The 14,797-nt window shown below is 41.5% G+C and overlaps 1 protein-coding gene across 4 annotated transcripts in view; it reads left to right on the forward strand.

Moving 5' to 3' along the window:
* The window catches only part of NCBP3 (nuclear cap binding subunit 3), a 28,073-nt gene extending 17,127 nt beyond the window's left edge, over nt 1-10,946 (forward strand). The window contains exons 8-15 of one of the 4 annotated variants that reach the window (XR_002824061.1): nt 1,426-1,525; nt 1,817-1,920; nt 4,076-4,370; nt 5,725-5,879; nt 7,294-7,455; nt 8,316-8,478; nt 8,950-9,112; nt 9,811-10,939. Coding sequence is in view for 3 of the 4 variants with exons in the window: in XM_023731141.1 (XP_023586909.1) it covers nt 1,426-1,525; nt 1,817-1,920; nt 4,076-4,370; nt 5,725-5,879; nt 7,294-7,455; nt 8,316-8,478; nt 8,950-9,058 (1,088 nt within the window). In the remaining variant the exon portion in view is untranslated. Of the gene's footprint in view, nt 1-1,425; nt 1,526-1,816; nt 1,921-4,075; nt 4,371-5,724; nt 5,880-7,293; nt 7,456-8,315 lie in introns of all 4 variants that reach the window. The other 3 variants (XM_023731141.1, XM_023731142.1, XM_004376127.3) reach the window with 3 other exon arrangements.
* Nucleotides 10,947-14,797: the final 3,851 nt, after the last annotated feature.

Below are 14,797 nucleotides of genomic sequence, written 5' to 3' on the forward strand. Positions count from 1 at the left end.
TAACAAAATATTTGCAAATTTGAAAAGATTAGATAGGAACCTTAGGGGGGGCAGTGAGTTTATGTTAACGAGGGAAGAACAACTCAGAAAAGGAGGGTGAGAATGCACAACTCGAAGAGTGTAAGCAGTGTCACTGAGTTGTACATGTAGAAACTTGAATTGGTATATGCTTTTGCTATACATAGTCTCCGTAACAACAGAAAAATTAAAATAAATTATTTTTGTAAATTGTCAATTCAACATTTTTTATAGGTACAATTCAGAGACCTTGATTACCTTTATCAGGTTGTGAAACTATCACCAACTATTCATTTCCAGCTTATTCCACCATTAACAGAAACTGAATGCCCCCTAAGGAATGACTCCCTCCCCCCCACACCTGGTAACCACTAATAAACTTTGGTCTCTGTACATTTGCCTATTTCATATAAGTGGGATTATACTGTTTGTGACTGACTTATTTCACTCGCCATAATGTTTTCAAGGCTCATCCATGCTGTATAAGCTGTGTTCTTTAGACGTATTCCCGTGATTCTCTGAGCACTTTCTTACTTTGTGGCACAGCAAAACATCTTGTTTTTCCAGACTCAACTTGTAGTTTTTTTGCCCTAGACCTGGAGTCACCGTTTCTCCAAGGAGCTGGTGGGCATGTTTTTTTGTAGGGTGCACATAACAGTTTGTGTTGCCACATTTACCCATAGCACTGGATGCCTTTACAGTGGAGTCTGTCCTTCGCAGTCAGAAAATGTCCAAGGAGCTGTCAAAGGCCTTTATATTATTGCATTTGATGAAAATATGTGTGATCACTGACTCCCTTTTCTCCTATTAAATGGTATTATAACTTGACAAATGAGATCTTTTCTACATTTGGTCATTTGCGTAGCTATTTTGAGTTTATTCTAGGTGTATGGTACTGTGCCATTTTCTTTAGTCATTTTGAGGAACAACCCAATAAACTGGAAAAATGATTTCCCAAAAATATGGCATTATGTATGATCTATTTCTCTAACTCTGATTCTGTGTTATTGGAGTGTTGTCATTCAAAAATGAATATCATCTTTCATGGGGCAGTTAAGATGCCACCTTTTCTAGAAAGCTTTTTTGATCCCTAAACACCTATAATAACTGAACCTCTCTTATGCTTTTTAGAACCTTGTAACTTGAATTGTTGTTTATTTTTGTATAGTACCTTCTCTGTTCAGTCAGTCAGCTCTTTAACAGCAGCTTCAGCTTGTTCATCTCCCCCCTGTCCACACTGCACTGCCGTAGTAGGCACTCAGAGTGAGTGTTTAGGTGCAGCTTTCCTTTTGGCAGATCTGATCCCAGCTGTGGGAAGCATTCCTTTTTTTTTTGTTGTTTTAAACCATTCAACATTGTCTTCATGCCCACAGGAAATCCTAGGTAACTGTTGTGATTAATTTTTAGATGACAAAAAGGAACTTGGAGCAGCCAGAAGAAGTCAGTATTACATGAAATATGGGAATCCAAATTATGGAGGCATGAAAGGAATTCTTAGCAACTCTTGGTGAGTCCAAAACCTTAAAATGTAATAAAGAGTATTTAAACTTTCCTTTATTCCTTTAGTTGGTATTCTGCATTGAGATTTCAAAACCATTTGCAGACTTGAAGGAAGACAAGAGGAAAGAATTCGGGACACTTAAGTGTGGTAAATTGTGTGGCAATTCTGAGTTTCAGCTTCACTTAGAATATCTCTCAGTACATAACATTGTGTTGGTGTGTAGTTGAAATGAATTAGTGGATTTCAGGGTCCTTCCTGCTGGTTTTTGATTATGTGCTTATTTTGGCAATGTTGCAGGAAGCGAAGATATCATTCCCGTCGCATTCAGCGGGATGTGATCAAGAAGAGAGCCCTGATTGGGGATGACGTTGGCTTGACATCCTATAAACACCGACATTCCGGTAGTTGCCTGCTCAGCTCTTGGGTAGACACATGTTTGGCTCCTGAAATCATATTTTTATTCTTAATACAGTCTTTTAAGGTTCCAAACTTTATCATCCTATCTTCCTTGCCCTCACCCTCTGCCAACATATAGGAAAGTAAGTCAAGTCACGATTAATTTTAAATTGCCCATACAAAGACGTCAAATGATTTTATAAAAGCTGTTCTAACAAAAAAGGCCAAATGTGACATGATGGAAAATTAAAATAAAATTTTCTTAGGAGCCTAATTTTTCTACTATTTATATTAAAAGCTGCATGAAAAAATTATCTTTTTAAGTTATCAGATGAGCTGATGTTAGTATTTCTTTGTGTGGTAATGAAAATAGGGCTGCTGTGTCTAGTGTTTGACGCTTACTGGCTCGTGCATATGAATTCCACAGAAAGGTGGGATATCATGCATGGCCTGGGTTTTGTTTTCTTTCTTGCCTTTTCTTTCTTTCTCTTGATACGCTTATTGTAAAAGGACCATTATGTTTTATAAAGATTTGGGTTCTTATTTTGAACCTAATCTATGGAATCTTCTATGGTGTTTTGTAGAACTATCCACATCAGCATACAAACATAGAATAACATATACACACATTTATCATTGTAATGGGGACAAGGAGAGGTGGTGTCTATAAATTTTTATATAATGCATATAATATCCAAAATTATATATTTGAGATCTATAGCTTAGTAATATTAGATACTATGTAGTTTAAAATCAGGAAAGTTGTGTGTCAGGGTTGTATCCTTTCACCATATTTAGTCAGTCTGTATGCTGAGCGAATAATCTGAGAAGCTGGACCATATGAAAAAGAACAGGGCATCAGGGTTGGAGGAAGACTAACAACCTTCGATATGCACATGACACAACCTTGCTTGCTGAAAAGTGAAGAGGACTTGAAGCACTTACTGATGAAGATCAAAGACTACAGCCTTCAGTATAGATTACACCTCATCATAAAGAAAACAAAAATCCTCCAACTGGACCAATAAGCAGCATCATGATAAATGGGGAAAATATTGAAGTTGTCAAGGATTTCATTTTACTTGGATCCACAGTCAATGCCCATGGAAGCAGCAGTCAAGAAATCAAACAATGTATTGCATCGGGCAGATCTGCAAAAGACCTCTTTAAAATGTTAAAAAGAAAAAAAAAAGTTAAAAACCAAAGATGCCATTTTAAGGGCCCAAGCCGTGGTATTTTCAGTCTCCTCATATGCATGTGAAAGCCGGACAATGAATAAGGAAAACCGAAGAAGAATGGATGCCTTTGAATTATAGTGTTGACAAAGAATATTGACTATACCGTGGACTGCCACAAGAGTAAACAAATCTGTCTTGAAGAAGTACAGCCAGAATGCTCCTTAGAAGTGAGGTTGGCAAGACTTTGTCTCGCTTACATCGGACATGTTATCAGGAGGGACCAATCTGGAGAAGCACATAATGTTTGGTAAAGTAGAGGGTCAGTGTAAAAGAGGAAGACCCCCAACGAGATGGATTGACACAGTGGCTGCATCAGTGGGCTCAAACATAGCAACGATTGCGAGCATGGCGCAGGACTGGGCAACATTTGTTCTGCTATATATAAAGTCACTATGATTCAGAATTGACTCGATGGCACCTAACAACAACAATATTAATAATGCACTTACTTTTCTGTTACACTTTTCCGACTTCAATTACTATATTTTCAGCATATAATCTTTATATTCATGTTAAAGAAATTAAGAAACAAATTGTCCCTAATTCTTGCACCTTAATATAACAACTGATTTTATTTTACATTTTTCCCATTTGTCTATTTTTATACTAAGTATTATAATCGTTGTGAACATATACTTTTATATTGTTTCTTCCACTTATGTAAGCATTTTTCTATGAACTAATTTAAAGTTATTTTAAATGAATTTATCTTCTATTAGACTGCTAGATCACACTTTACCTAGCCATTCTCCTGTTGTCAAGTATCAGAATTGTATAGAGATTGACAGTATTGTAGATCCTGCTCCAGTTAAATCTCAGGCACAGTAACAACATCTTTTAGAAAGGTTACCAACTTAGACTTGAAAGTCATACTTGTTGGTCTTAGTGTTTTTCCTAATGGATTTCGGTTAAATTTCTTCAGGACTAGTGAACGTTCCTGAGGAACCCATTGAAGAAGAGGAAGAGGAGGAGGAGGAGGAGGAGGACCAGGACATGGATGCAGATGACAGGGTGGTGGTAGAGTATCACGAGGAGCTTCCAGCTGTTAAGCCGGCCCGGGAGCGCAGTGCATCTAGGCGATCCAGTGCCAGCAGCTCAGACTCCGATGAGATGGACTATGATCTAGAACTGAAAATGATATCCACTCCTTCACCAAAGAAAAGCATGAAAATGACAATGTATGCTGATGAAGTGGAATCTCAGTTGAAAAATATTAGGTAAAAATATTTTCCTTTTTATCAATGCTAGCTTTTAATTTGATTTGAAATACTAATTATTATTTCCTCCTCATTCCTTTCAACTTTATAATCACTTTTATCTATTCTAATTTAGTCCTTTTAGGAGTTGAATAAAAGCATCCAATTTTTCCTCTAAATTTACAAGCAGTGCATCCTTATTATAAAAACTACAGACGATATGGAAAGTGAAAATCACCTGTAATCCCATCTGCCCCTGGAGATAACAGCTGTTAGCAGTTGGATGAATAACCTTCCAGCTATTTTTATGCATATAGATAACACATGGGGGAATTATAGATATATCTGTACAAAATGAGATTGTGCTATTTATATTGTTTTTCAGTGTGCTTTTTCCATTTAAAATGTTGTGAATGTTATTTTTTCTATGGTATTGTAGTCCATTGTTTGAAAGTACCATGATTTAGTTAACCAATCCCTTATTGATGGATATTGAGGTTTCTAATGTCTTACTATCACACTGTGGAAATCCAGCTATTGCACAAAAGAATATACATGTTTAGAAATGTGGTGAGCATTGCTAAATTTCCTTCCAGAAGAGTTTTATTTGCATTACTACCTATTACCTACCTATTCACCAACCTTAGATACTGTCACTCTTTCTAATTTTTGCTAATTTCACAGACAAAAATAATAATTATTTTTAATGTGCATTTCTTTGATTACTAGTGAGGATAAGCAGATTCCATGAGGGCAGATAGTATATCCACAACTCAAAGGATTGGAGTCCAGGGATGCTCTTTCTGAGATGTTCTTGATGTGTTTGGGGAGAAGGAAAAAAAAAAAACCCTCAAGCTGGTTTATTTCTCTGGCCTTATTCATGTCCTTATATTTAGTTTTCTGAGAGCTTTCTGGCAGAGAATGCTGCCAGAACAATGCTGATATCAAGCATAATAGCAGATCTCTTTGATGAGAAGTCTAGCTTTTAAAGAAGGGGATTGCAGATTCTGTTGTGTCTTGGCTGCAGCCTGGGTGAGCAGAGAGCCACCCAGCAAAGTAGGCTCTTTGCAGGCCTCTCCTTAACGTTTGCCCCTGAAGATGGGGACTGGCAGCTACTGGCTCTGTGATAACTTGTACAAACCTTCTTGGCAAACTCAGTAAGCTACTTGCCCTGAGCAGACTCTTTACAACAGATTGATCGTGATTTTTTGTAAGCAAATAATTATCAATGTATGGTTTATTGTAAGTGAATGTTGGCTGTATTAGATGGGTTTCTTAAATTATTTTCTCGAAAGTATACGAGATTGTTGCTTAGGCCTGGCCCCACAGTTGAAGTTGGTTAACTGTGCCCTTTTTTTGTTTGTTTGTTTTGAAGGAACTCCATGAGGGCAGATAGTATATCCACCAGCAACATAAAAAACCGAATTGGTAATAAATTACCGTCTGAGAAATTTGCAGATGTGCGACATCTGTTAGATGAAAAACGTCAGCACACACATCCAAGGCCACCAGTCAGCAATACTAAGTCAGGTATTGTTCTTTGGTTGTGGTTCTGGGCTTCTTGAGCATCAGAAAGCAAATTAAGGTGGGCAGGGCACAGATTTCTGGGTTAAAAAGTTGCCATTTTTGTGGACTAATTTAGTTATCTTTGTTCATCACTTCTAAATTTTGTGCTAAACACTGGAATTTCAGGACATGAAAAGTAGTAAGACTTGCAGTATTACCTTTGAACATTTTTCTTCCAAACAACTGTTTTATTCTGTATATCATTGGTATGCTTTATACCCAAGAATAATAGAAATTACATTGGGTTGTATAAGTGGTTAAAAGTTGGAACTAGATATAGTTACTTTATAGGTGCAAACACTCACACAGTATGTATCCGACCACACCTGCTGTGTGCCAGGCCCTGGACTAAGTTCTGGGACTGTTAGAAGTCTTTGGAGGGAATGTAGAGCCGTCACAGAACTCAGATGGAGAAACGTAAGTTTCAGATAACTCCACCCCAAAAGCAGAATGAAATAAGTGCTCTAATAGGTTGGTAAGCAGTGGGCTGTAGGAGCCAAGAAGGGTCGTAGACCTTCTGGGGGGATCGTGGAAGGCTTCTTAGAGAAAGTGGCTTTAGAGCTTGGCCTTGGAGAGGGAGTAGGATCTCATTTGGCAAACCTAGTTTTAGAAGTGGGAAGTAACCTGCCCTTTTATCTATTTTAGAAAGATAACTTGGGGCTGGGGTGGAGAGTAAGTAATGAGGGCCTGAACTAGGTCAGGGCAGTGGCAGCAGAATGGATAAAAACATGCTTTAAGAAGGAGAAGTCAGTACTGGGAAGTGGCAGGGGAAGAGTCAGAGAGAAGCCAGAGGGCTCAGGCATGGCTAACTGGAAGGATGGGGATGCCGTTCTCTGAGAGATGACTGAACGCCCCAGTGCAGTGCCTTGCTATTGAATGTATTTTTGCTCCTGTACTTGTTTTAGGGAATTCAAGAGGAATAGAGGAATAGAGGAAAAATGTAATTGGCTCGGGACATCTTACCTTGATCCTTTACTTTTTGCCAGTCATTACATTTACTGCTTAATGGTAGTAAGTTTATTGAAAACTTGTATGTTCAAAGATGGTGGCTTCTGTCCTCAGAGAGCTTGCAGTATTGTTAGCTGAAATTCTTGTACATTATTTGGTCTCCTTGGTTCTATTAAAAAGAAAAAAAAAAAAAAAAAGAGTTGATTCTGCCTCAGAAATTCCTTTCTGGAGCAATTAGCTGAGGTGTTTCTTCCTCTGACAGCCCTTACATATGAATTTCCCTAGCGGAGTCCAGAGTGATGATGACGAGAGGTGTTTAGAAACCTGACTGTTGGGGCCGACATCCTCCCTCAGGCAGATTGATACCACGTCAGTTAGAATAACACATGCTTGGTTACAGTCATACTGTATTTTTGTTTCTTTTTTCCAGATATACGCCAGCGCTTAGGAAAGAGACCATATTCTCCAGAAAAGGCTTTTAGTAGTAACCCAGTCATTCGGAGAGAGCCTTTTTCTGATGTACATAGTAGGCTAGGTATTCCCAGGCAAGATATTAAAGGCCTCTACTCTGATACTCGGGAAAAGAAATCAGGTTGGTAACACTTAACACTGATGGGGATGGGAATTCTAAGAGCAGACGATAATGGGTATAGCATAGAAATACTTTCTTAGCAGTAGACAGGAAATAGCATGTGCCAAAAATAAATTTTTTCTGTTCCATTATAATTATTGTCATAATAACTAACGGTAGCAGTGTGGACAGTTTAGAAGTAGGGGGGAAAAGCACCTTTGGTTTTTTCTGTTCAGTGCAAATGTTTTTTATTTTCATGTGTTCTATTACAATCTTTGTCCATATACGTATCCTGCTTTTTTCATATAGCATTTTATCATAATTGTTTTCTCATATTGTTATATTCTTCATAAATAAAACTTCTAATTGCCTTACAGCATGGATAATACCATATACTTCTAAACACTTATTTTCCTCTTGTTAGATATTAATAAAATATATTTTTAAGATTAGTGGATGGTGGGCAAAATCTCTGAAAGTCTGCACTGTAGCAGGCCCATCGGTTTGTAGAATATTGGAGCTGTAAAGGATCTGGGAACAGCGCACTCCTGGCAGGATAAAGCGGCACACAGGGTGCTGAGTCTCACCAGGGAAGGTCATGTGTAGCATGAAACAGCTTCCCAGGTGATTCTGATGTGCCTCGTGTGGGGGCACATGTCCCCTGGCTGGGGGGGCTCACCATGGGGTCCAGACCCCTCAGTTTACAGGCAGGGGACTGCAGCTAGGGAAAGGAGATTATCTGCCAGGGCTGCATAGTGGCTGGAAGTGCCCCAGACCCGGTGTCTCCTGCACATCAGGTGTTGGCAGTGCCCTGCTTCCTCAGCACTGCCACTTCTCAGCATCAACTCTGCCAAAACTGAGATGCCTTTTCACCCCAACAGGTAGTTTATGGACTCGCTTAGGATCCGCACCCAAGACCAAAGAAAAGAACACGAAGAAAGTGGAGCACAGGGCGCCCGCCACTGAGGAAGACGACTCCGAGCTGCAGAGGGCATGGGGGGCTCTGATTAAGGAGAAAGAACAGTCTCGCCAAAAGAAGAGCCGGTTAGATAACTTACCATCTCTCCAGATTGAAGTTAGTCGGGAAAGCAGCTCTGGTTCAGAGGCAGAGTCCTGATGCCCTTGGGCCGGATGGCAGCAGCCCTAAAGCCTGACATTCTGGCACAGGGTCAGGCGCATAGTAGGAGCCTCCCCCTGTAGGAGTTGGTGCCCCTTCCACTTTTACTCGTACAGCCACCCTTAGCTCTTGCTACTTCAGCAAGACATCTTAACAATGTGATGTGTTTTGAAGGGCATCTATCTTATCTATCTTCTGCTGCAGAGTAATAGTTCTGGGCCCTCAATTCTCTTCCCACCACCCTACAAGCTTTACCCTTTGAGAAAAAGGCAGCCCTCCAGATTTTGTAGATGTTTTTCTTAATATTTTTAACATTGTGTCTTTTAAAAGAAATGTTTTACATAGTTCATCCAAAGAGCAGAGAACTGAACTTCTCACTATTGCCTTGGCCCTGACAGCTGTTACCAGCACCCTTTTCCCAAGAAAAGTCAATTCCCAGGTGCTTATTGGACAGCCTTCGAGGGGGAAGATGAGGGAAGCTGCCAGCTCACCCTTCCAGGACCCTAGTGTGGGGGCCGAATCCCATGGACCTGACCTCAGAGGTGCACCAGTGCCGCCCAGGTAGATAAGAGACACAGCATTGATCGTGCTTCCCGTTCAGCCCTTGGGGATTACTGTTAGCGGCCTCTTACTAGCCATCTGCTTGAAGTGAAAATCAAGTTCAGTGCTGTGGGGTTTTTAGGAACAAAAAACTGTGACTTCTGGATTTGGGGTTGATTTTTGTGCTGGGGCGGGGTCATGGGTTAACGTCGAACAATTTTTAAGTCTGTATTATGTTTAAAAATATTAATGATTTAAAAGTTTAAATTTTTAATTTTTATATGTGAAAATTCTTCCTGTTGGCTACAGGGGAAACTCAAGTGGTGTCTTCTTATGTGCTGTTAAATATATATTATATACTTTGGAAGAAGGCAAAAGGAGGAGTCTCATTATTTTTTAAATGATCCTAATTGTATAGTCTGTTGTACGTAGTATTCAGCTTGCTTTTCCGCCATTGTAGGAAACAAAATCCATCCATCTGAGGTGGGGTCATGTTGTTTATTATCACTTCAGAAGTGATAACTGATATTTATTCTTTCTGCCTTCAAGTTCTGGCACTTGAAGACTTCTTCAAAACTGACAAATAATAGTGACAGAAATTTTAGTTCCTTTATTTGTAAACTCCTGTCAGGTTATTTTCCCATGAAAAGGCAGTAGATTATTTTGTCTTCCTGTCTACTCTTCATTTTGAAGTGTTTAACTTTTATATTCCTCCACAGGCTTAAAAATGGTGTTTTACTCCGGTTCCCTAGAACTTGGGAATTAGAGATAGTGAGCCACTGCCCCCTTTGTGGTGTCACAGGTCATCACCTGCCTGAGGTGTGGAGGCACCTGATGTAACCCGGATTCTAGAGGCTTCACGTGTGGCTGACCTGATGGTCACACTGATAGTTGATTACACTGTGGTGTGATTGAATGCAGAACGCTGTTGTTAATAAAGGACTGTGAGACTTGAGAGCTGCAGCACAAACTGTATTGTACCATGTTTTGTTGGTTAACACGCTTTTTTCTTCCTTTTAGAAACATAAGATGTACCATGGTATGTTGCATCTTCCTAATAGGATCCTAGGACAGAGAGATGGTTCTGGCTTCTCTGCCAGTCGAGACCTAAGGTTTCTGAGGTTTCCGAGCTCTTCTTGCCTTGTGAAGCACACAGTTGAGAGACAGGTTCTTGAGGAGTCAGGGCCTGGGGAGTTGGTACAGTGAGAAGTGCAAGGGCCTGAAGGAGACCTGGAGGCCAACCCCTGGCTCTACTCCATAAGCCTTGGGCTCAGTTTCCCCATCTGTCAGATGAATGGGCCAATACCAGAGCTCATGGCTCTGCTGGTATGTCTCGTTGGCATTTCACTCTGCCTAAAGCTGGGGCTGCAGTATGCTGGTGAGCACTAGTTTCTGTTGCAGGTCGGGGAGGAGGGAAGGAGGCAATTGAGGGGAGTGTGTGAGGTTGTGGACGTGGACTTATTCCTGTCCCATTACAGTCTCTGGGTTTACTAATGGGACAAAAATGTCCTTTGGTCAGGGTCCCCACTAGACAAGTCTCTGCAGCATTTAGAAAATGCCCCTTCTTAGACTTTCCTTTTTGTTTCCCAGTCATGACCCTTTCCCACCAGTAACCCAGGCCTATTTGCCCCATGGCCTTTCAGCCCTCACCAGTCTCCTGCTAGAGATCAGGGAAGACTTCCTGGAAGAGGGGTGGTGTACAGTCAAAACTGGATCCTTGATCTAACCAAGAAAAATGCCAACTTCAGCAGCCTTGCAATTCTCCTCACAAACACGGAGAAAATTCGGGAGATTATCTGTCAAGATTTTAAGCGTGTTTCCCAAAGTTGTTGTTGTTATTATTAGCCCCTCCTGCTCCAGCCCACACTCAGGCAGTTGGCTCTTCCAGCATGTTGAACATGTCCTGCATCCCTGCACCCTGGCTTTGGAGTTCAGGAGTGAGGATGGACAAACTAGTCTCCTGGTGGCAACTCAACAAGCTGCTTGTATCCTGTGTGCGCCCCTGCACGTGGGCAGCAGGTTTACACACTTTCTGTGCTCCTCTGAGTCCTTATATATGTGGGAGGTTTTTTTTTTTATTTTATTTTATTGTATTTCAGGTGAAGGCTTACAGAACAAATAGTTTCTCATGAAACAGTAGTACACATGTTTTATGACATTGGTTAACAACCCCACAACATATTAACCCTCTAAATTCTCAACCTTTTTTTTTTTTTTTTTTTGGTGAAAATACACATAGCCAAAGATACACTGTTTCAAAAATTTCTACATACACAGTTCAGTGACATTGACTACGCTCTTCCAATTGTGCTGTTATTCTCACTTAAGATGAAGGCTTACAGAACAAAATAGTTTCTCATTTAACAGTTACTACAAATGTTGCCCTATGACAATGGTTAACAATCTCACAACACATCAACAATATCCTTACTCAACCTTGTGTTCCCTATCACCAGCTTCCTTGTCCCCTTCTGCCTTCTTGCCCTTGTCACTGGACTCCTGTACCTCGTTAGTCTCATTTGGTTTTACGGGGCTGTCCGCTCCCAGGCTGAACCGTGAACCTCGGAGGTAACTTCACCACTGAGCTAAAAGGGTGTCTGGGGGCCATACTCTCGAGGTTTCTCCAGTCTCCTTTAGGCCAGTAAATCTGGTCTTTTTTGTGAGTTAGAATTATGCTCTACATCCTTCTCCAGCTCTGTCCGGAACCCTCTGTTGTGATCCTGGTCAGAGCAGTCAGTGGTGGTAGCCGGGCACCATCTAGCTGTACTGGACTCAGTCCGGTGGAGGCCTTGGTAGCTGTGGACAATTAGTTCTTTGGACTAATCTTTTCCTTGTATCCTGTTTTCTTCATTTTCCCTTGCTCCCGAAGGGATGAGACCAGTGGAGTATCTTAGATGGCCGCTCATAGGCTTTTAAGACCCCAGACACTACTCACCAACGTAGAATGTAGAGCATTGTCTTTATAAGCTGTGTCATGCCAATTGAGCTAGATGTTCCCCGAGACCACGGTCCTATATGTGGGACGTTTTAAGTACGTTTTTGCTGCTTGATAATAATTGCAGATACCTCATTGCTCTTTCTCCGTCTCCCTCTGGGAGAGATACTGGGTACTCAGAAGCACTTGTGGAGACCACTGCAGGTGTACACTCTCCTCTGCTAGCCCTTCTCACCAGTCTCTCCCCCTAGTCCAACCTCTGTCTTCTCCTGCTCTGTTCGTTTGGCAGCCTTTTCACTGGTCTCTCTGTACCCATCTCTCCCTTCTACTCCATTCTGTACACTGTAGCCAGGATCAACTTTTTTTCTAAATTTAAATAGCTTTATTCAGATATGATTCTCATACCGTACAATTTTCCGATTTAAAGTGTACAGTTCAGTGGCTTTTAGTATATTCACAGAGTTGTGCAACCCTCATCAGAATCAATTTTACAACGTTTTTGTCTCCCCAAAAAGAAACTCATACTACTTAGCCGGCTACCTCCCCTCCGCCCCCCAGTCCTAAGCTACCACCAGTCTATTTTCTGTCTGTATTGATTTGCCTGTTCTGTACATTTCATATGAATGGAATCATACAATCTGTGGCCTCTTGTGTCTGGCTTATTTCACTTAATAGAATGTTTGCAAGGTTCATCCATGTTGTAGCATGTTATCAGTGCTTCATGCCTTTTTATGGCCAAATAATATTCTGTTGTGTGGATATACCACGTTTTGTTTATCTAGTCATCAGTTGATGGACGTTTGGGTTGTTTTCAGTTCTTAGCTATTATGAATAATGCTACTGTGAACAATCATGTACAAGTTGTTGTGTGGACATGTTTTCCTTTCTCTTTGGAATATAACTCATAATGGAATTGCTGGGTCATATGGTAATTCTATGTTTAACCTTTTGAGGAACTGCTAGACTGTTGTCCATTGTGGCCGCACCATTTTGCATTCCCACCAGCAGTGTATGAGGGTTCCAGTTGCTCCACATCCTTGCCAATACTTGTTATTGTCTGTCTTTTTTGTTATAGCCATCCTAGTGGATGTAAGCTGGTATTTCATGGTTTTGATTTGCATTTTCCTGATGGCTGATGATGTTGAGCATCTTTTCATATGCTTCAAGATGAGCTTTCTTAAATGGAAATCTAAGCCTGTGTATGCTTGTGCTTAAAACCCTTCCAAAGCATCGCCATTGCTCTTAGGATAAATTCTGAACTCCTTTGATAGCTCACAAGCTGGCCAGGATCTAGCCTTTGGCAGCGTCTCTGGCGTGTTTTTCCCTAGCCCTCTCTGCCCTCTGCTCACTAGTTCCCTGGCTGCATCTCGATCTCACCAGCCTTCCAGGCTGCACGGAGCTGTTCCTCCCCCAGTGACACACACCACTTGTCCCTTTCTCCTTTCCGCCTCAGGCTTGCCTTTTTCCTCCCATCATCCTCAAGGTCTTAGGGGCTTAGCCAGGAGGCTCTCCCCACCTTCCAGAGCCAGGTCTTGGGCCCCTGCTGTGTGCCCTAGGGTACTGCTAAAAAGTGGCCTCAGTTATGCAGTCAGCGCTTAAGATAAACATTGCATGTAGTCAAGATTCCTCTTGGAAATCCTGAGGAAGGTGCCATGTTGAAGACCACATCTCGTGGCCTGGTGGGAACAGGTTACTGTTCCTTTGGATGAGCACCAGGGGAAGTGGTTGGCCTGCATATAGGGCCGTGCTGGGGGAAGGGAGGGAGGAAACACTTATTTTTCAAGCTTTAGAATCACTCAGGTGAGTAGCTCACTTTTTAGAGATTGGTGGGAACCGAGGCCATGGGAGCAGCAGGCCTTCCTGCCTGTCTGTGCTTGTTGAGTGGAGGGGAAGGTAGAACGATGGCCCAAAAGAATTTTTATTTTTATTTTTTTAATGTTGTCGGACAAATGCAGTTGTGTTTGCGTCAGTGAAATGTGGATGATATGAAATCACTACACCCCACCAACCCAGGATCTACACACTGGATTATAAGTCCCTGTTGCCTAGTTTGTCTCTTGCGAGATTGTAAGCTCCATGAGAGCAAGGACTGTGTCTGGCTGTTCACAGTGGTTTCCCCTGTGTCTAGTCCCCTGCCTGGTATCAGCAGGTCCTTCATAAATGTGAACGTGAACGTGTAAATTCTCCAGCTGTGGGAACAGTTTCATCCTCTTACGTGCTTGTTGCGTGCCATCGAATGAATTGTGACTTATAGCGACCCTATATGACAGAGTAGACTGCCCCATAGAGTTTTCTAGGATGAAATCTTTACAGGAGCGGCTCGCCAGGTCTTTTTTCTTGTAGAGTGGCTGTTGGGTTCAAAGCCCCAACTTTTCAGTTAGCAGCTGAGTGCTTAAGCATTGTGCCACCAGTGCTCCATCTTACATGCTAGCCTCGCTTCTCTGCCTTGTACATACAACATTTTTTTCGTGTTTTATTTTCCCTTCTAGCGTGTGAGCTCCTGATGAGCAGGTGCCTTGATGTTATCTCTCTGTCCTTCTACCAGGCCAGCCCAGAGTAAGTAGTGCTTCCTAAGTGTTGGGTCAACAAACGAATTGTGGTCAACACCCCAGCTCTGGCAACACTGTCTGCAGGCTACTTTACTTCTGGATGAGACCACCAGATTTGTAAAGGGGAGATAAGTCAGAAGTGCTTAAACTGCTTGTATAAGAAAAATCTCATTAGTTAGGCCACAGTAAGCTTCACATTTTGATGTTCTAGCCGTCTCTGAG

Source organism: Trichechus manatus, unplaced genomic scaffold (genome assembly GCF_000243295.1).
Source record: "Trichechus manatus latirostris isolate Lorelei unplaced genomic scaffold, TriManLat1.0 scaffold00040, whole genome shotgun sequence".
Classification (NCBI taxonomy): Eukaryota; Metazoa; Chordata; class Mammalia; order Sirenia; family Trichechidae; genus Trichechus; species Trichechus manatus.